The sequence below is a fragment of the Myripristis murdjan genome, chromosome 17, assembly GCF_902150065.1.
Source record: "Myripristis murdjan chromosome 17, fMyrMur1.1, whole genome shotgun sequence".
Classification (NCBI taxonomy): Eukaryota; Metazoa; Chordata; class Actinopteri; order Holocentriformes; family Holocentridae; genus Myripristis; species Myripristis murdjan.
Window position 1 is genome coordinate 11,630,372 of NC_043996.1, and position 20,387 is coordinate 11,650,758.

General features: G+C 40.2%; 2 protein-coding genes and 1 non-coding gene across 6 annotated transcripts; 1 reads left to right on the top strand and 2 right to left on the bottom strand.

Annotated features, from left to right (window-relative positions):
* Positions 1 to 191: 191 nt before the first annotated feature.
* On the bottom strand, positions 192 to 7,897 carry dapk3 (death-associated protein kinase 3). The gene is made up of 10 exons (XM_030075006.1): positions 7,849 to 7,897; positions 5,621 to 5,748; positions 4,585 to 4,691; positions 3,608 to 3,968; positions 2,968 to 3,097; positions 2,712 to 2,760; positions 2,594 to 2,620; positions 2,351 to 2,503; positions 2,197 to 2,242; positions 192 to 1,867 (listed from the first exon to the last, which is right to left on the bottom strand). The coding sequence occupies exons 3-10, from the start codon at positions 4,644 to 4,646 to the stop codon at positions 1,331 to 1,333; spliced, it is 1,365 nt and encodes a 454-aa protein (XP_029930866.1). The 5' UTR covers positions 4,647 to 4,691; positions 5,621 to 5,748; positions 7,849 to 7,897; the 3' UTR covers positions 192 to 1,330.
* Positions 7,145 to 7,216, bottom strand: trnae-cuc (transfer RNA glutamic acid (anticodon CUC)). The gene has a single exon. It is a non-coding gene; the product is annotated as a tRNA-Glu (tRNA).
* Positions 7,898 to 8,191: 294 nt separating the features above from the next.
* Positions 8,192 to 20,233, top strand: sppl2 (signal peptide peptidase-like 2). Of its 4 annotated transcripts, XM_030074845.1 has the most exons (16): positions 8,192 to 8,313; positions 9,347 to 9,463; positions 11,572 to 11,754; positions 12,133 to 12,222; positions 12,424 to 12,563; positions 13,447 to 13,589; positions 13,946 to 14,042; positions 14,537 to 14,653; positions 15,536 to 15,617; positions 15,807 to 15,881; positions 15,964 to 16,026; positions 16,183 to 16,282; positions 16,752 to 16,829; positions 17,454 to 17,614; positions 17,873 to 17,913; positions 18,531 to 18,673. In XM_030074845.1, the coding sequence occupies exons 1-16, from the start codon at positions 8,266 to 8,268 to the stop codon at positions 18,538 to 18,540; spliced, it is 1,545 nt and encodes a 514-aa protein (XP_029930705.1). In that variant the 5' UTR covers positions 8,192 to 8,265; the 3' UTR covers positions 18,541 to 18,673. The 4 variants fall into 4 exon arrangements, 3 of the variants coding, with proteins under 3 accessions (XP_029930705.1, XP_029930704.1, XP_029930706.1); XR_003929713.1 differs by lacking the exon at positions 17,873 to 17,913 and having other exon boundaries at positions 17,454 to 17,754; positions 18,531 to 18,665; XM_030074844.1 differs by lacking the exon at positions 17,873 to 17,913 and having other exon boundaries at positions 18,531 to 20,233.
* The last annotated feature ends 154 nt before the right edge of the window (positions 20,234 to 20,387 follow it).

Sequence of the window (20,387 nt, forward strand, 5' to 3'; positions counted from 1 at the left end):
CATTTCCTTTATACAAAACTAGTTAGATCAACAGATAACACTAACCCACCACTTTACCAACTCCTGGGATGAAGTTAATGTTTACATGGTGTCAAACTATTAAAGATGTGAGCATAGTAGACATCTCATTACTTCACCTTCCCAGGACAAAGTTACATTCAACTCAAGAAGAACTCAGAACTGAGACTTGGTTACTTTAATAAGTTGGTTTATTTGAAACAAATCCAAACTTTTTTTTTCAGTTGAAAGTATAGTTCCTACTTACATCTATGAGATTGATTAAAATACCATCTGGCACATTGCTATAATCCTATAAGTGCAAATGAGTACAATTTTCTACTGAAATACACCATACAATGTACTTTCAAAGATATACATGGGAATGTGTGGCCTAGATGTAAAACTTACTGATGGAATGTTTGAAGTGTGTGACAATGGTCATGAAAACATGAATCATGATTTTTATGAGACACATCTAGTTTCCATGCACATAATTTGGTTTCCACAGCTACTGTGCAAAAGTTAGTGCATTTAAGACATTGATCAATATCACTGTGACTTAAATGTCATTGATGTGATAACAGATGAAAGCTTGCAGAGGCAATAAGGTCATTCAGTTTACAGGCACTGCAAAGATGAGCTTATACATTCCAAATCTTTCCTGTAGGTTATTGGTTCATGTTTATTGCATCCACTAGGGTAGGCTTTCTGTCCCAAAATATAAGAGCATCTTTATGTCACCAAAAATCAGATCTGAAATGCATGTAATTGGATTTCCATGCAATAAATACCCCTGAATTCTGTGCAACCCTGACACTGTACGCTGTATATTATGAGGCAGAGTACTGCCTCACATAACTGGCCACTAGCCTGAGGCAGGAACAAATGAGCAAACATCTATGGCTTTTAAAGCATTGGCCCATGAATTCAGAATGTAAATAAATCTCGGAGAAAACAAATGGGGCTAATTTAAAATAAGATATCGGCAACTGCAAACTGCCAATATAATTCACCAATGTGATAAGTACTATGCATGATGATCACTTAAGAGTCTTTAAGATTATAAATTAATTTATTTAAAATAAAAAAAAACAAACAAAAAAAAACATTGGAATGAGTGTTTTCATATTTCAATAGAGGGTGACTTTTGTACTTGCTTGTTCTCTCAAGGATGACATACAAGGAGTGAACCATTTTTCCCAGAGGGCAGCAGCATAGCTTATGATGAGGACTGGCCCACTCGATCCCTGCTGTGAGGCACACATGCAGAGAAAAAATGAGCAGGAGGATATTTGAGGGTGAAAATGTCATTGTGGGACCGGGGCCAGGCTCAGGGCATGCTGCCAGTGCCGAGGCCGTCCTTCTCAGCAGATATGGACTTGACCAATTCCTCCACCCAGCGGACCTCTGACGCCACCTGTTCAGCCAGGACCTCGTAACGATTTTCCAGACGCCCAAACTTGCGCTTGAGGGCGTTGGCGGCCAGCATGGTGGCCCGGGCCTCCTCCTGGCTCTGCCTGCGCTGGGCCTGGGTGCGCTGCAGCTCCTGGCGGATGTGGCTCAGCTCACTGGAGATGCTCTGGTTCTCCTCCTTGTACCAGCCCTCTTTCTCTTCGTATATGGACAGCAGCGCTGCCACGTCTTCCCGGCACGAGCGCTGGTTGTGCTCTAGCTCTCTCAGGCCTTCTTCGGCTGCCGCAATCTCCTCCAGCACTTGTGAGAAGCGCTCGAAATTGATGTAAGTGTTGTTGGGCGGCATGCTGGAGTGAGACTTGATGGTGTACTCCTTCAGACGAGTGGTCTTCAGGCGCCGGCGCTCAGGCTTGCGGCCGCTCTCCTCCTGGCGCACATTCCGCCTCTTAATCACCTAGAGCATGAGAAGAGTTCAGATTTGAATTTGAACGCAGGTGATTAGATAATGGAATAATAGACTGAAGCCCATTTCAAAATCCGGCTGTACACTGGTCATTGACTGATTATGACTCTCTTGAAATTATCAAAAATTATGTCCAAAACAATGTAAGTGAATGAGAGACATGAATAAACTTCCTGGAGGCTTCACTTCTTTCTAATGTAAGCTATACATATTGGCACCTCATCTTGTTGTGCATATTACTTTCAATTATAACACATCATTAAATATTAACATATCAGTCCATGCTCACAATAATGACACTAATGCTGCATATTACCCACCTTGATCCAGGGATGCTCAAGGCTGTCATCAATAGTCATTCTCTTCCTGCAAAAGAAAATTAACTGTCAGTGACAAAAACATGAATTTGGAATTTAATATGTTAACTCCTCAGAAATTACTCTCTCTCGGCACGAGATGTGAAACTATTCATACTTGGGATCCTTGACGAGCAGACGACGTATGAAGTCTTTGGCCAGCTCGCTGGTATTGCTGAAATATTCTTCATCAAAGTCGTAGTTGACAGCTGAGATGTTGGTCAGGGTCTCCTGCTTGGTCTCTCCCAAAAATGGTGAGGCACCACTCAACCTGACACAGATAAAGGATTTATTTTAGAACATCGATCAAGAAAAGTGAAGTTATTTCTATGACAACAGTCTAATGTGAAACAGTACTCACAGAATGTATGTGATCACTCCAATGCTCCTGCGACAGACAAGAAGGATCTATTATTAATGGGGACTGTAATACTGAAGAGTACACAATTTCATAAGAATAAAACATGTTGAAATCTTACCACATATCCGCCTCTAGTCCAAGTGGCTCATAGTTGACTATTTCTGGTGCTGTAATGTAAACACATACAAAAGAACATTTTGATTCAAGCCAGATGTGTAGATCTCAAACACACTATTTACATTTATACAGCTTAATGAGCTAAAACAACCTTTACATTGTGGGCACATAGTATCACAGCAAACTCATTAGTGATTTCTAAAGTGGAACTATTCAGCTGTTGTTACAGATATTAGAGACAAGAAAAAGTATCTCACCAACAAACTCTGGCGTTCCAAAGATGTTCTTGAACTCATTTCCTGCCTTGATCTGATGAGCGATGCCAAAATCTATCAGCTTGATCCTGGGGTTGGGGACGTTCTTATCCAGCAGCATTATGTTCTCTGGCTGAAAGATAAGACAATGCAGCAATACATCATTCGGACAGGGATAACAGGTTTTGAATTGCCAGAGATATTCACAGAAGTGTGTGACGACAGTAAATGCTACTGGGATTCCCATCACAACAACAATTTTTTAGATTATTCAAAATCTCCTCAGATTTAAGAGCTAAGATTCATTTAAAGTATGAGATCTACTTTGTGTTTTTCTTAGTGTGTCAGAATGTTGGCCTTGTCACCATTTGAAATAAGTTGCCATATTCCTTGTAAAATGCTAAAAGCCATAAAGAGAGACTGATAGCATAATTAATGAATTACCTATATACCAAAAGTAGCTGGACAGCCTTGTGTGTTTATAGTCTTATATAACACAGAAAAATGCAGAACACAGTGCTAGATGCTTACAGCTGTACTTAAACTTCTGGTAAAAGGTCAACTGAATTTCTCACTAACACATTATCTACGTCTGCTGGCCCAGTGTGTCAATACCAGACTGTCTTCCCCTCAGAGCACTGACCTTGAGGTCAAAGTGGGCAATGCGTTTGGAGTGGAGGTACTGAACACCGTCCAGGATCTGCTTGAGAAACTGGGTGGCCTCTTCCTCAGTCAGAGACTCCTTTTCAGCCAGAAAGTCAAACAGCTCTCCGCCAGACACCAACTCCAGAATCAGGATCACATCGGTCTTGTTTTCGAAGATGTCATGCAGAGTGATGATGTTGCTGTGCTGGATCTCACGCAGTATATTGACCTCGCGTTCGATCTCTTCGCGGCTCACGCCCCGCCGGCTGGACGACAGACGCCGTTTCTTGATAAACTTTGCTGCATACTCGCAGCTTGTGCTCTTCTCCCTACACTTCCGGACAATAGCAAACTGTCCACTGCAGGGAGGACAACAAAGAAGGACAAGTAGTGGGATGATATTAGCAAATGATGTGTAATGTATTGTGCTAAGACCTTTAGGTCAACAGAGAATATATACACACCATAACAACAGGCAAACTAAAACTTTTTCACAAAATGAAAACAGTAGACAATGTGCTGTACATTACAGCACAATGGATAAACATTATTTACACAAACAACTAAAATAGCTTGTAGTAAGGAAGACTAAGGAAGGAACTGAATGTTCTCTGAATTCTTTTCTTCTTCAGCAAACACACACACACAGCGCCCTCTCCTTAGGAGAGACTACACCACAGCAGAGGTGGAAAGGCACATTGAGAGGCAGTGATGTCATGCTTTTGCTGCATTACTGCAGGAAAAAAAAATACTTCCATATAAAGGTAAGAAGTCAGCTTTAATCCACTACAAGTTAATGACTCACAAAGCTCTAGCACAGTGTACAAAGATATGCAATACATTGCTTGAGTACTACACAAGCTGAGATACACCTTCACATTATGACAAAAAAAAAAAAAAAAAAAAAGACTTCTATTAATTGGGGTACAGGGAATCCCACAGTTACTGCCAACAGGAAAAATATACAGAACTTACCTCCCCAGTTCCTCTCCCATCTCATAATACAATTCAACATCCTCTTGCCTGAAGCCAGCCATGGTTTGCTGACTGGGATGCTGATAACAGCGATGTTTTGAATGTCACTGCAGTGAAGAAGGAGAAGAAGAAGAAGAAGAAGAAATGAACCCAATCAGGATTTGCACATTACTAGTTAAAATGCCAAAGATACCACAATGACTTAAACACATGCCATTTTGACAGGTTTGTTGACACAAGTCTGAACAAAAGTCAATAATGCCGTTTTTGTATGACATGCCAGTTCACTTCCAAAAACCTGGTCAGCTATCTGGCCAGCTCAGCTCAGCTCAGCTCAGCACAGCTCACATTGTTTTTTCGACTTTCTGGCTGGTGTCAGACCTCTGCATACCAGTCCTACTTACGTCACCTCCTTCCCAAAACCAGCTATCTGGGATTCTATTAAAGAGACTGGGATTTAAATACACTGCCTGGTGTTTGGCTGTTTAGCTGTTTAACTACTGGTGAAAAAGTGCCGATCCACTAAAACACAATAGAAACACAGTTCACCATGTTGATAACTGTGGTCAGCGAAACAATAGATATTGAACAGCGACTCGGTTGTTACAGCTACTCCAAGCCAGGCAAGGAGGCAGCAGGAACATTTCTCAGGGAATTGCCTTATCGTTTGCAAACAGCGACAATGATAGGCTTGTTGTGAATAAAAAAAAAAAAAAAAAAAAAAAAAAAACGATTAAAAACTCGGTACAGCCGTAGGTACCTCCTTCTAATTACTTCAAGTTTAAACGAACCACGGAAAAGATAAAAAGGCATCCTGGAAAGGTAGCTACTTAGCAAGACAGCTAACTAACTTATGGGGCTAGGGTTAGCATAAGACCCGGCTCTCACTGTATTGTCGCTAACTATTAACGTTACTTCAGAGATAAAGTCCATGGTTTCATCACACTAACATGAAATGGCTTACAGAATGGGATGTGTACTATTTGGGCGATAACAGGGTTTTCTTAATAAAACAATAAAATGGTTTACTACTTACATTGCAGTTGGTTAGCAGTGCTGCATTCCTCTCCTGACGACAGTGAATTATCCGACCGATACGTGTCAAGTGTGCCAGAATGAAAAGCAGCACATCCGGTATCTTTTTCCAACATAAAAGCATGGACCCTGCAGAAATTATAGTAAATCAGGAGAGCCATATCAAGCAACATTTTATGGCGTTCTTTGTTCCGTTCACAAGACATTTTAATATATTAATGAAATATTTGAACGTCTAAGGTTTCTCTTGGCTTCAAGTCTGCGCCATACAATCTATGGTATGCACTACCTGAACGGTTTTTGGGGCACTGTTATGGAGTTAAAATCGTGGTCAACCTGCTTTCCACGCTAATGCTAGTGCTTCTACTGATCTGTTTTCAAAGTGATTGAAGAAAACAGAAATCAATAATAAATAGTATATACCGTAATGGCAGGCAACGCTAAAGTATGCTATAAAATATAGTCTTCAAAACGCTCACTATGACAATTCAGTGACAGTATACAAGCAAGTGACAAAACAATTAAAAATAATAAATACGCGCACAAGTGTACTTTTATTCTGAAGGTTCTATCATTCCAGTTTCGGTGCTACTCTAGCTGTTTCTAGGTTACTTGACGGCTATGCAGCAGGACGGACGTGTGGGATGACATCATATTGAGTGAATCAACGCCTATCTCCGCCTTTTGTACGTAAAAGGATAACAAGATCGAGCATGCAAGGCAAAGATTATAGGATGTCTCAGGGAGGACCAGATGATGCTCTCTTATCTGAAAAAGTCTAATCAAAGGCTTCCCAAGTGAACAAAATAAGGCTAGAAGGACCGATTAATCAATAATTATAAAACACTAACAATAAAAAAAAAAAAAAAAAAATCATTAACATTAATGTATGAGATTTTGTATCATCTTTGATGGTATCCCTAACACGCGACACCTGTACAGTTTTAATTTATAGGAGCGGCAATTACAGTCGTGAGGAAAAAGATGACACATAACTGATGTCATACTGTGCTGATGAATGCCTTTATTAAACCTGCAATGCGGAACTTTTACACATAAATGAACAACTATTATACTGAACCCTCTTATTAAAAACTTGACACAATTTTGATTTAGCCTATCCTATCAAGCCAAGATGTAAGATAAAGTCACGATATATAACTCGTAAGAAAGTGTGTCTAAAAGGATTTTTTTCAGTGAAGGAGCCAACTTATAGTTACTTAGATGGGTATGAGGCCTCTTATGAAAAGACATCACAGGCTCCCTCAGTGAAGACATGGAAAACAAATGTGTGTTACTTCCATGGAGAAAAGTCCCCATATAGTTGAAAACTGGATGACAAGTGGAAGAAACCTGGAAATGGAATAGAAACATCGACATGATGCAACCTAATGGCACCTAGCGAGTGGAAGGCACAGACACCAGTCACCTCTGAGCTTAGTAGAATACAGGGTCAGGTTTAATGGTATATTGGACAGGTGAAAGAGGGGGGAAAAAATCACTATCCCATTGCCTTTAAAAGGCGTTCCCTGACCGGGAATCGAACCCGGGCCGCGGCGGTGAGAGCGCCGAATCCTAACCACTAGACCACCAGGGAGCTGACAAGGGGAAAAATATTGATTTCTTTGTGGGAAAAAATCATGTTGGTAGGGGATGTTATTAATATCTATGCCCATAATAAAACACAAATGTTTTATTAATGTAGGAGAAAACCAGCGGGTAACCAGAGGTAATAAATATAGGCATGTGGTATGTGTGGTCTGCATTTCATGAAGCTGTGGCAGTGTGGAGGCAGTCACAGAGAAAATGAATGGAGTTAGGTTGGAGGCAGTACATTACAGTGTCCAGAGAAAAAAAAAATGGAGTTAGGGTGAGGTAGGAAATCAGAGGTGTAGCCTTCCTGTTCCTGGCTGAAGGGACTGGGCCCAGTTAAAATACCATCCTGTGTGTAGATAAGCACACACACACCCCACCAGACCCAGCCGACAGGTGTCCAAGTCAGTGTGGTCTCATTCATAAAGCATACCTCAATGTGGTGTTGTAGCAGACAGGGCAGTGTAGAAGTATTAAAAACCCCAAGACAGAAGCAAATATAGTTATAATGCTTAATAGTTGTGCATTTTTCAGTTAACCACTCCACTACCTATATGACATTAAATTGGTTATGAAAGAACTATGGTTAAGATGGCAAATCATTGTGTCAATGGGATACTAAAGGTTTATTTTTACCTTAATCCGTTAGATTTTTCAAGGTGTAATGTTACCATGGATGTAGTATTTACACCGCCATTTTTAAACGCTTGTCCACGCCTCTTTGTTTCTCACGACCTTTCACCCCGGATAAATCAACTGGTTTTTTTCTCTCTTATCTTCACTTGTTTATATAGTTGTTGAAAATTTAAACCAAATGTTATACTTTCCACAAATTTAGAATCAAAGCCGCATGATTTAAACGTCCATTTTTTTGTTTTTTTTGACTGACTTTGACCTCAACTAATGAAGAGGCCTGTTTACACGCGTGCAAGCAGTGTCAGCCAATAGGAAACCGCACTGCAGAAAATGGGCGGGACATTCAGTAACAGCTGGTGGCTTGCGGAGTGTGGACCGAACCGTGCGGTTGATGGGGAAAACAACAAGCTAGACATCATGAGGGTCCCTATAACCCTGATTTGGGCAGCTTTTTGTATCCAAAAGGTGAGAGAAACGACGTCTTCGTTTTCGCAACATGTTGCAGTGCCCAACTACTGCCGTATCCTACACGTGGTCGAGGAAAACAAATTGTTTTTTCTGCTCCGGAATCATTAGCTTGCATGCTATGACTGTGTTAGCTTGCGGAGATTACAGAACGGGCCCTGACAACCTGCTTATGATTTACCTTTTGATTTCAAACAACCAATACGGTTATTACAGATTCTTTGATGTCAAGAAAGCTAAATTCACAGGTGGCTCTGTCATTTAGTGAGAAAAACAACTCTGTAAACAATAAACCTAGTAGTTGTGGTATCGCTTGAGTCAACCACCGCCAACTGGACCACTGAGAGTAAGCTGTGTAAATAGTCAAGGGCAGTTATTGACAGCTAATTTAACTGTACAATAATTTATACCTGTAGGACTTAACAACACTTTAACAGTGCAATGTGCCAGTGTACATCTTATTTCTGTATTTATTTTTGCAGTATTTTGTACGATTAATGCACAAATAGTATTAATGAAGATATTTATACATAATGCACATACTTTATTTATTTATTTATTTATTTACAAATTTTAAGGGAAATATTTTTATATTTCTTATTTCGTTTTCTATTTCTTATAATTCAGTTCTTCTCTAGAGAATTTGAAGGACTGCACCTGACCCAATGTCCCCTCGGGGATCATTAAAGTGTTTCTGATTTTGATACTAATCGATCTTGCACCAATAAGCAACAAGAAGTGCGACAGTGTACACCTTAGTTAGTACAGCTACAGCCTAGACTAGAGCATCACGACTAATTGTTTGGACTGATAAGTTGAACAGTAATTGCTTACATCCTAAATGTGTAGCTGTTGTAGGGCCTCTCTTCTGTACCTTAACATTAAAACAGCTGATGTTCAGGCTCTACAATATGTTCTCATTGTCTTTCCTCTAATAAAAACAAAGCTACCAATATGTTGAATGAACATTTAATCAGTTTAAAAACTCTGATTTTTTTTTTTTTTTTTTTTTTTTTTTTTTCATTTTTAACAGGTCGTGGGTGAATATGGCATGGCCCATTTCAGTGACAAGGGCAAGAGCAAAGGGAAGGATTACTGCATTTTCTTTAACTCGCAATGGGCACGTCTACCTCAGGACCTCAACAAGGCAGTAAGTGAAGAGTTATGAGCAAGTAGTGCCGACAACGTATCAGACCTTTGACTTCAACACCAAAACTAACCCCTTCAACTCTGATTTCCCTTATATATGCCCATTAGTGTTGTATTTCATGTTTTATACTGTAAAATGTCATACATGTTCTGTATATGAAGCTACATCACTGTTAACATTTAGTGAACTCTTCAAACACAAGGTGCCATTCTTCTATGGATGCACCATTACATCAAATAGAAAATATCTAGATGTCTAATGCATCATTTTACACACATTTCCCTTGTATTTGGAAACTTTGATATTTCTGCTAGAAGTGAAAATACATAAATTCTATGGGTTTGAACGAAAACAAAAATTGTTAAAACAAACATTGTTACTGCGTAACAATAATAAACCCACCAATGGGACAAGAAGGTCAAGAAGATAAGGGCAGTCATGGAAGAACAATAAAAACACTTGTATTGATACTATAAGTCAAGAGAGGGTGATACTAAATCCAGTGTGGAAATAAGAGCAAAGAAATAATATAATAAAAAAGTCAAGAGGACGCAGGTCATTGAAGATGGTTTTTAAAGCAGCCATAAATGATGACACAGATTTTACCAACTTTTTATCTAAGTTGTCAAGCTGGTCCGCAACTTAGAAGCTCCTCCTGCAAATGCCTGCTGTACCTTTGACATCAGTCTGCACTTGGGAACTTGGAGAAAAGCCATATTCTCAGATGTGAGAGTATATTGCTGACTATTGGGATGGGAATGTAAGATGGGGCTAAAACATCTATTGAAGGTGGTCAGTGGAGTTAGGGCCTTTTAAGAGCTTAGCTGTTACCCTCATTAGTTACATGAGAGCAGTATGATACCATAGTGTAGGGAGTTCTTCAGGAAATAAATACCTCGATCACCGTTTCTAGTTTATAAGCAATCAAAAATGATGTCACTTGAAAAACATTTCTGAATGGGGAAAAAAACAACATTCTTAACTCAAATATAAGTTGGAAGTTAAAAGGCACAGTAAGGTTTCTTGCAAAAAGTTTCAAATGTGCTCTGACAAATGTAGAAACTTGATGCATCTCTCTTGAACAATTACAGTCAACTAGTACACTCTCTAGAGGTTTGATTTAAGTACAATTTCATCTTGCACAGTGACATTTGGTGAAAGTATTGAACATCTGAAAAATTTTGACGTTTAAGAGATGTTGGAGGATTTTAACTCCTGATGGGTCCAGTTAAGTTTCATGGAATCAAGTATCAGTTTTCCTTTGTATTTTGAGAAATAAAGACCTTTGCCTTATGAAATTCATTAAAGCTATTTTTCAAGGAAGTAAATGGAGAAAAATGCACTCATCGGTAAGCAAATGATTGTTTTAATTAATATTCAGAATTGGTTGTGTAAGAGTTTGTGTAAAAGTTGAACTCTGTAATACTATTATGTTTGTGCTGCACAGTGTAACCAAATCATTTTATCAAAGCACTAATTCTTTTTGAAGTAATCACTCATCCCACAACATGTGTATTAACTTTTGGCACAAGTATATCCTTTTTTACCGGCCACCAAGGACAGAGGGAGAGTTGAGATTCTTCTTGTGCAATATGTGTACTTTCGTTATTTTTCTAAGCATTAAAAATGCTTAATTCTTAATCTTCATCTTTGTTCTTGGCTGCAAAATATACTCTTCCCCGATGTTGTAGTCAGAAGGTTAGGGAGTTGCTTAACATCCCATGAGAGGTGGGATGCAACACATGTAACACATAATGTGCATGCCCAGAAAATCATATGCAAATCATCATCCCGGAAAAGATTCCCATCAGCTAGTAGTGGTGGTAGTAGTGGAAAAACAAGAAAAATCATGACATATCTGAAAAGAAATTGAGATTTAATTTTTGGCCATATTACCCAGCCCTACTCTGTATGCCTTGTTTTATTTTGGTTTGTGCTTCTTCAGCGATGAAGGACAGAATAAATCTTTGTGCAGACTGGATGTGACGCAGTTGTCTTATTTTGTCCTCAGCAGCTGAATTGTAACTGAATTTACTCCAGCCTTGGTTCACATCGTGCTTTTGCAAACTTTGTGAACTCATTTGCGTGTTTCTCTTTGTATCCCACAGTCCCGTCTCCAGATCTACGACCTGACAACATCTGTCCTGTGCTCCCCCTCTGAGGTCCCAGAGGGAGGCTTCCCCAACCGCATCCCCATGGTGATGAGGGGCAACTGCACCTTCTATGAAAAGGTCCGACTGGCCCAGATTAATGGTGCCAAAGGTCTGCTCATCGTCAGCAAGGACAGACTGGTAAGGGGGAGACACTAACATGGGCACAGCTGTGCTATATACAGCATCCCTACCTTTTTATAGAAAGTCTACTCATTAGGTCTTTTTTAGGATATTTGTTGATAATGTCTTTTTTCCGAAGTCTCAGGGAAATGAAATCACGTTAGCCAATTCTTCATATGATATTGTACACCTATTTAAAAATAAATGTCAAAACATTCCCAATATTTATTTTCTCCTATGTTCATATCAAAATGTCCTATTAGCAGTTATCTTGCAGCTTACCATTAGTCTGGTCATGCCAGAAGTGGTTCAAGATTAGGCATCAAGTTTTGGTTGTTTAAAAAAAACAATATCAATGCCCATATATACAGTATATATTTATTTCTTCAATTACAGACACCGCCTGCAGGAAACACAACTCAGTACGAGGAGATCGACATTCCTGTAGCCCTGCTCAGCTACTCTGATATGCTGGACATCAGCAAGGTGAGAGGTCAAAGTTATTATTTGTTACCATTTTACAGTTTGACAGGGGAAACACACAAGTACATAACTCAGTTCTTCTGCACCATATAACTCTGGTTAATGTGGTGACAGGCTCACAACAATCCCATCCCCCAAATCTGTCACCCCAAACTTGCACTAATTACCCAGTCCTGAACTCATGCTATCTCCTGATGTCTGCAGAACTTTGGGAAAGGAAGACTGGTTGCCATGTATGCACCCAAAGAGCCGGTGTTGGACTACAACATGGTGATCATATTTTTAATGGCAGTGGGGACGGTGGCCATCGGAGGATACTGGGCTGGCAGCAGGGACAGCAAGAAGTAAGTGAACAAACTGGGGGATAGAAGAGAAAACTGGCCTCCCATGCGGACAATCATCTCACAGTCTTGAATGCTCAGCTCTGACTGAGTGTTACACGGTCACAGAACTAACTCTACCCAACATGCAATTCATTACAGGATACAGTCTTCACGAATTATCTACACATGCCGTGCTATTAGTCCCGGCTGCTAAATATATATCAAGGTTAATTTATCAGGGGAGTCATCTCTGGGGAAAATCTGTCACAGTTTCACTTGGAAGGAATTACAAGTAGTTTGACTGGCGCACAGGAAATAGACTCATTTTTGTGTGCTTGTCTCAAAAATTTCTTAGTCTGAAGAGCACGCATCTTTTCTCTGCAGTAGTCTGGATTATACCATGGTGAGGTGTTTATTTGGGGCCATCTGAGTGACTCACCATCTTAAGCCAGTTGAATCTCTCCTTCCTCACAGAGTTGCCAAGGTGACTAAGGGCATGGTCAGATGGAGTCTCTTGACGCATAGCGCCGTGAGATAAAAACATTTGAGAATAGAGTGTGAATCTTGGCCTGACTTAGATACCAGCCAAGTGCTGGCAAACATCAGCCGTTGTTGGTATTTTTGTCAGCCTGACCACCTTGACAGGTAACCCACCATCAGTTAAAGTTCATCCTAAAAAACCAGTGTGGTAAAATATTGAATGTGGCTTACGTTTGTCATTTGTGGCCAGTGGACAAAAAGTTGAGCATTCTGTGTTGATCTAGTCTCCTTTTCTTTTGAAGCGTGGTAGGATGAATATGTTTAAGTGTCCTGACGAGTGTTCGCAGATGAGTACTCATCTGTTCATTGCACACACTCCCAGCCTTCCAAACAGTTCGCAAGTCCTCCTCCTGTCCCTCTGCAGGCGCTACATGAAGCACAAGCGGGATGACAGCACAGAGAAGCAGGACGAGGAGACGGTAGACGTCACCCCCATCATGATCTGTGTGTTCGTGGTCATGTGCTGCAGCATGCTGGTGCTACTCTACTTTTTCTACGACCACCTGGGTACGACATCCACAACACTGAGCTGTGCATCTCCATTATCACACCAGTAACCATGGTGTGATAACAGTGTGATAGCCTCCTCAAGTATCACTTTTTGGAAAATAAGCTCTTTGATCAAATGCCCCGTTATGTGACATATACGTAGATGATAGATTTCAAATGTGTGAGAATGAAGGAAGGTCATTCTGGAAAAAGAGCATGTTTGCTCAGTTCACTTCTCATCTGTTAACATTAACTTGGCCAAAGAGCAGAATTACCCCAAAAGGTTATTTCTTAAACAGCGTGTAAATGAATAAAATGTTACTCTGACAAACTGTATTAATCTTCTGACTGCCTCTGCTGATCCTCTCGTTTAGCCATTTGGGTGATAGCTGTCTTCTGTGTGGCCTCCTCTGTTGGCCTCTACAGCTGCCTGTGGCCTTTTGTCAGGCGACTCCCCTTCTGCAAGTGCAGGTGAGACTCTTCAAATCATAGTGCACACAATCTGTTATTTGCCGGTGTCACTTAATGAATATTCAGCGCTGACACCAGCTGCCCAAAGGATCTGCTGTCACGGCCTGCAATCTCATTTTCTCTCAGCTAACATTTTCAAAGCTCGATTCAGATCCAGGGTTGTGATTCATTAAGGACTTAAAATCTTTTTCATATATGTCTAAACAGTGTATATATAGTGTATATGTATATATGTGTGTGTGTGTGTGTGTGTGTGTGTGTGTCTATCTATCTATCTCTCTGTGTTGTTTTTTGCGTCCTTGCATGTATAAGCCCTCATTCACAACCCTGAACACAAGAAACATTGTCCACTGTAGTTTGTATGTCTTGTAGAAGTGTGAAAGCCTGCACACTGGCAACAAATGTTGGGGGCAGACAGTTCATAAATAGAAGTATTCATGCTGTATTACAGTTTTTTTTTTGTTTGTTTGTTTTTTTACATCTTATGACCACAGGATCCCAGAGAACAACCTGCCATACTTGCACAAACGGCCACAGATCCGCATGCTGCTGCTCTCAGCTGTCTGCATTGGTGTCAGTGTCACCTGGGTGGTATTTCGCAATGAAGACCAGTGAGTATAGACGGACAAACACAGTCAAACCCACATAGACATAAACATGCAAGCTGTATTTACATGCAGTATGCAACCTCAATACCATTGTAAATAAAGATAACCCCTCAATGATCTTTTGAGGTAAAAAAAAAATAAAGGCTGAATGAATGAATTAACCTAGCTGGCTAGTTGTTTACACACAGAGTGCATGCCCTGCCACTGACTATCATTGTTTCCACAATATCTTCAGCAGAGGAGAGAAAGAGTGATTCCAACTGCAGCATGTTTTTTTGTTGACATCAGAAAGTACCCATAAACCCATACGAGTAGGGCAGACAGCAAAAACAAAAAGTGGAAGGAGTAAGACATGTATGAGTATGATCTTACCTAAGTTATTCTAAACAATTTCTATCTTCATCAATCCCAGAATCAGTTTACTTTGGTTACCAGTTAAAAACAGAATTCTCCATGCTTGTAAACAGTCACACACAAACTTGCTTCATTAATTTAATGTGATTTGCTTGTAATTCATCTGTCTTTCCACTTCAGCTGTAAAGGACAGTCTTTCTTGAGTAGATGTGAAGATCCACTGTACGTTAGAAAGTAAATAAATGAATAAATTGTCCTGATAATATTAAACAAGGATCACAAGAATTTTAGAAAAAAAGAAAAAACATGCACTTAACATTCAAATGTCAGTGTAGAGCCTGGTTCTGTTCCAGGGTTATGTCCACTGTAAGTTCTGGTTTATAGACGTGTGTTGGATGATATAACAGTGACATTGTCCTGCTTGTGTGTGAGAAATAACTTGTCAGAGCTGATAACGAAAGCATTGATGTATGTTGCAGTTCGGTTGGGCTGACTTAACAGTCCTGCTGTTCCATATGGTGTCTCCTCTAGGTGGGCGTGGGTGTTACAAGACGCCCTGGGGATCGCCTTCTGTCTCTACATGCTCAAAACAATCAGACTGCCCACTTTTAAGGTGGGTTGGCGCTATCATACTCACATACCATAATAAAGTGGGGTGTTTTTTTTTCTTTTTTTCAGGATTTGCTTCTTGAAAATATACAACTCCTATCTTTTTTCTAGTGATGATTCCTTGTTTGCTTGTATTTGCACTATCAGTAGTAGTTTGTTTGATTTATTTTTCTGCTCTCTCTCCTCTGTGCAGGCCTGCACTTTACTCCTGGTGGTCCTTTTTGTCTACGATGTTTTCTTTGTATTTATTACACCTCACTTTACAAAGGTATGTCAAGACTGCTGGTCACACTGTAATGTATATGTATCTATTCAGAGTCTCTGCTTACTTTCCTGCCTTTCCTTCACAGAGCGGGGAAAGTATAATGGTGGAGGTAGCGGCTGGTCCCTCTGACTCCTCCCCGCATGAAAAGGTGTGCCTGTTTTTCAAATTCCAGGACTCCCCGTGGGGGTGGGGGTCTCATTACTGCACAGCACTGACATTAAATACTGTTCTTCTGTCTTTGAATACTCATGCTGAATGGATGTCATGAAAGCTGTATTAACACTGAGTATTTTGTTTGCTCCAGCTTCCTATGGTGCTCAAAGTGCCAAGGTTAAACTCCTCTCCCCTGGCCCTGTGTGACCGGCCCTTCTCCCTCCTGGGCTTTGGTGATGTCTTAGTCCCAGGTAGCTAATGGGCTAACTACTAGATGCCCACTCATTTTCGTATAAACAGAAATGCTCTGACCAGTGTTGAATACTGCCACATTTTTTCATCTTGGGTTGGTGCAGAAAGGATGGCTACAGCTCACCTTTTCCATAACTAGCAGCCAGAAATTCAGCAAGCTCAGGTTTGCTGTTGGACCAGTAGAGCATTAAACATTAAGGCACATACACCTTGCTGCAAAGTTAATGCTATATAATTTTATTTTCTACAACAAATAATGTTATATTCTACAATTGTAGAATATTGGCATATTGAAGTTTTTTTTTTTCATTAATTTAACCAGTTTATTGATTTAAAACTAGTTTTAATTTGACAGCAAATTCATAATTGTGTTTACAGAGATAAACCTAAGGCTCTATGCTGGCATATGGCAAAATACAGTTACTTCCCCACACTGACTAACATGAACGCCTCTTGTTTCGCCTCCAGGCCTGCTGGTGGCATACTGTCACAGGTTTGACATTTTAATGCAGTCCTCCAGGATCTACTTTGTGGCCTGCACCATCGGTATGTACTCAAAATGCTCTTTAGGCACTGATAGTCTGTAATCAGTGTACTATTCTTGGTCATGACATTGTTGAGATACTCGTTTCTTTATCATTATATTAATTATTAATTCATAGCTTATCCCAAAAGTCATATATCTGTTAAGGATTTTCCATGAACAAGGACACAATTATTTGTGATATTGACAAAGGGGTAAAAACCAGTGCTAAATTTGTATATACCTTGAAAGCAATACTTCAGGTCAGTGATAATAATATCCACATAACTTGCCTGTATAAATTTGCCTTTTTTGATCATATGAATCATTGTGACAGTGATTGGCTTTATCAGTAAGCAGTCAACAGTGATCTGAACAATTTACTCATGGTGTTCATTGTTTACATCTTTCCATGGACAATGTTATTGGTCCAGCTTCTTAACATCCCAGTGAGTGGATGCAGATCACCTGAATACATACAAACTGGTGAAAATGAGTTGGTCATGGGACATTTTTTTTTGACTTAGTTAACAAGGCCCGCCCAAATGCAGCATTAGGGCTCCAGAATCGCGTTGTTTAAAAGGAAGGAAAAGGGTGACTCGGGGTTTGGCCTAACTGTATCTACTGCTCTGTGTCTCTCTTCTCAGCTTACGGCATCGGCCTGCTGATCACCTTTGTGGCGCTGGCTTTGATGCAGAAGGGCCAGCCAGCCTTGCTCTACCTGGTGCCTTGTACTCTGCTCACCAGCCTGGCCGTAGCGATATGGCGCAGGGAGCTGCCTCAGTTCTGGACTGGAAGTGGATTTGTGGTGAATACCAGTTTGATTTGAGTGCCTACTGCGGACGAAGCAAAAGACGTAAACAAAACAAAAGAAAAAAGCAACAACAAAAAAAAAAAGAACAAAAATTTCTAGTGTTAATTAACACGCACAGTAAAGTAGAATTTCAAGTTGAGTAACCCCTTTAAACAGTTCCACCCGTTCCAACTGCCTCTTTCTGTTTTGCTGTCCTCCCCCTCCCTCCCATCGCTGCTCCTTCCCTTATATTTTACTGTGGGTGTGCTCTAGTCTGGCGCTGAGGGCTCAGCTGTCTGTGAATGTCGCTGCAGGTATTCTATCTGGGCTTGCTTTTGCCTCTACTTTCCACTCTACCATTAAAACATCCTGATCTTACTTAAGGTTCCTTTTTATCATTTGTTTTCCTGCAGAATAGACCTTTAATTTCCATTTTTTGTGTACATAGTGTACATGAACAGTAGATTGATAATCATAGAGGGGAGAGGGTAACAACAATTCGATCTGTCATTGGTGGTGACAAGAAACGTGTTGATTACCTCCTGTCATTTATTAGAGATTCACATAGTGTTTACAGTTGGTAGCATGATGTTTTCTTTTAGTTTAGAGGGACTTGAGTCACCTGTGGTCTTTTCTCTGATATGCTTTATGGACTGTAGAATTTCTCTAGCTCTGTGTACAGTAATGCCTCTGACAACAATCAAATCACGCTCCTTTTTAATTGGGGTTGAATTGTCAAGACTTAAGCAAGACTTAATGAAAGACAGTGAAAGTGTTTATTTAGCTGAAATCTACTTGTGGGCAGAGGAATGACTGTACGTTTTTGTTCTCTTTCTCTGATCTCTGTCTCATTCCTTATTGATAATGATTAAGATTTGTTTCATGCACAATCCCCTTGTCTCATCTTTTTCCTTTTTAATGTCCCCTGCAGCCTCCCATAGTGCTCGCACCGATCAACTGTACACAAACCGCAGCGCCGCCAGCGGAGGGGACCCCGACCAATCCTGAGCCACAAAGCACAGAGACGGCCAATCAGAGCGAAGACCCGCCCCCATATCAAGCTCAGGAAACGCCCCCCATAGAGAGTGAGGAAAACAAATCTGAATAAAAAAAATGGACTACTAGTGCAGCATTGTGGAACTCATTCCATGTTCTACTTTTTTTTTTCTTAAATTTACATAGTATCTCAGTCAAACGCATAATGGACGTTTTCAAGTATGAACGTTTGAGTGCACATTGTGCAAAGGGAAGAGCAGAGGGCATCTGCATTCTGAGCGGCTGGATCGGCAGGGCAGTGGGATCAGAATCACAACAGGTTGAGGCTGTGAAATCGTCAAACTCAGCTATGAAAACGGCACACAAAAGCCCCGGCACTTTCCCCTGCGTACAGTCTGCATCAGTCCAATTCCAGCTGGACGCCACTAAAAATCCTGAGGCTCTCAGCTGAGGATCTGGCCAGCCCTCGTTCTCAAACCCACACAAGTATACACACTGCTGTGAATTAGCTATGAAGCCATTTTGGGCGCTTGTTCCTTTTTTTTTAACCCTCTGTTGTCATCATGAATCACACCAGTGTCACACTACACAGGAAGGATAACCAAACAGTTCCATACCCTTTAAAATGTGCTACCATGGTCTTGGACTGAGCCAAAGGAATCAGATGCTATTTTGTTTTCTTTTTACCTAAAACATGTTTTTTTTTTCTTTCATCTTGCCTTTGGTTATGTTTCATCTTGCATGCTATAGTTTTGCTTTTGACCCTTCTATAAATACAGTGTATATTCTGTACCACACTGTTTGTATACAGTATTAGTGGTCCAACAGTCAAACTGCTGGCCACTGAAGTTTCTTTTTTTTTTGTTTGTTTGTTTGATTCCAGTAGTTATTCATATTGTCTTAATAATTGGTTTGGGCCTTACTGTGTCCATGTGTGGAGATAGAATGTGTCAGTGTACAACTTGCTTTATGAGAAACAGAGTACTGTATTCAAAAGTATGTGCTGCGGTTTAATGTATGAGCTGTGGAGTGGGTGAAGTTGATGTTTGAGACGTCACAAGACTAACAGTTCTAGATTTCTGTCCTTCGTATGAAATATTTGCACAGTATTTTTTGAATCGACAGACTGATGAGAAGACTGTTGGTTCTTGCATATATATATATATATATATATATATATATATATATATAAATACATATCTCTATATAACCCATGAGAATTTAAGACACGGAAATTCATGGTATCAGTGTATGCGGTATTCTTTATGCTTTTGTTTTTGCCTTCATCCATTTATGAGATGAAAGTTTTCATCTACAGCATAGAGCGCAGAAGTCACCATGATGCTTTACTGCTAGATGACTATATTAGATAGGGTTGGTTGTCATTCATATTATCACGCCTATTAACCAAATTCAGCGGTTCCTCGTAGAATTGTCAAAGCCGAAAACAGAGTGCTTCAGTTCGGAGGTGGAATGACAGCAGTTTACTTGTCTGGGTGTGTGTGCCCTCGCTCATTCCATAGCACAGTGTTTTCAAGGATATGACATTATTCACCAGTATAGTTTAATGTCACCAAATGGTTTTTAAATACCTCTGTTGAGGATATTACATGAAATAAATAAACATGGTATTTGACATTTGGTGTATTTTTTTGTGTACCGCACAAAAAAGCCTAATAGTCCTGCTTACAAGTGCCTTGGACAGACTTGGGCACTGTGTGAAAATGAAGCCACCCATGTTAGTGGTTGCTTATGTTGATGTCTAATGTATCGCAGCACCTTGCAATGGCCT

Bases quoted from the DNA above. Each gene is read 5' to 3' on its own strand.
- sppl2 (XM_030074844.1), top strand. From the start codon at position 8,266: ATGAGGGTCCCTATAACCCTGATTTGGGCAGCTTTTTGTATCCAAAAG. The intron at 12,223-12,423 runs GTGAGAGGTCAA...TGATGTCTGCAG, and splicing joins ATATGCTGGACATCAGCAAG to AACTTTGGGAAAGGAAGACT. The intron at 13,590-13,945 runs GTACGACATCCA...CCTCTCGTTTAG, and splicing joins CTTTTTCTACGACCACCTGG to CCATTTGGGTGATAGCTGTC.
- dapk3 (XM_030075006.1), bottom strand. From the start codon at position 4,646: ATGGCTGGCTTCAGGCAAGAGGATGTTGAATTGTATTATGAGATGGGA. The intron at 2,621-2,711 runs GTAAGATTTCAA...TGTCTGTCGCAG, and splicing joins GGACTAGAGGCGGATATGTG to GAGCATTGGAGTGATCACAT. The intron at 2,243-2,350 runs GTATGAATAGTT...TTTCTTTTGCAG, and splicing joins CTGCTCGTCAAGGATCCCAA to GAAGAGAATGACTATTGATG.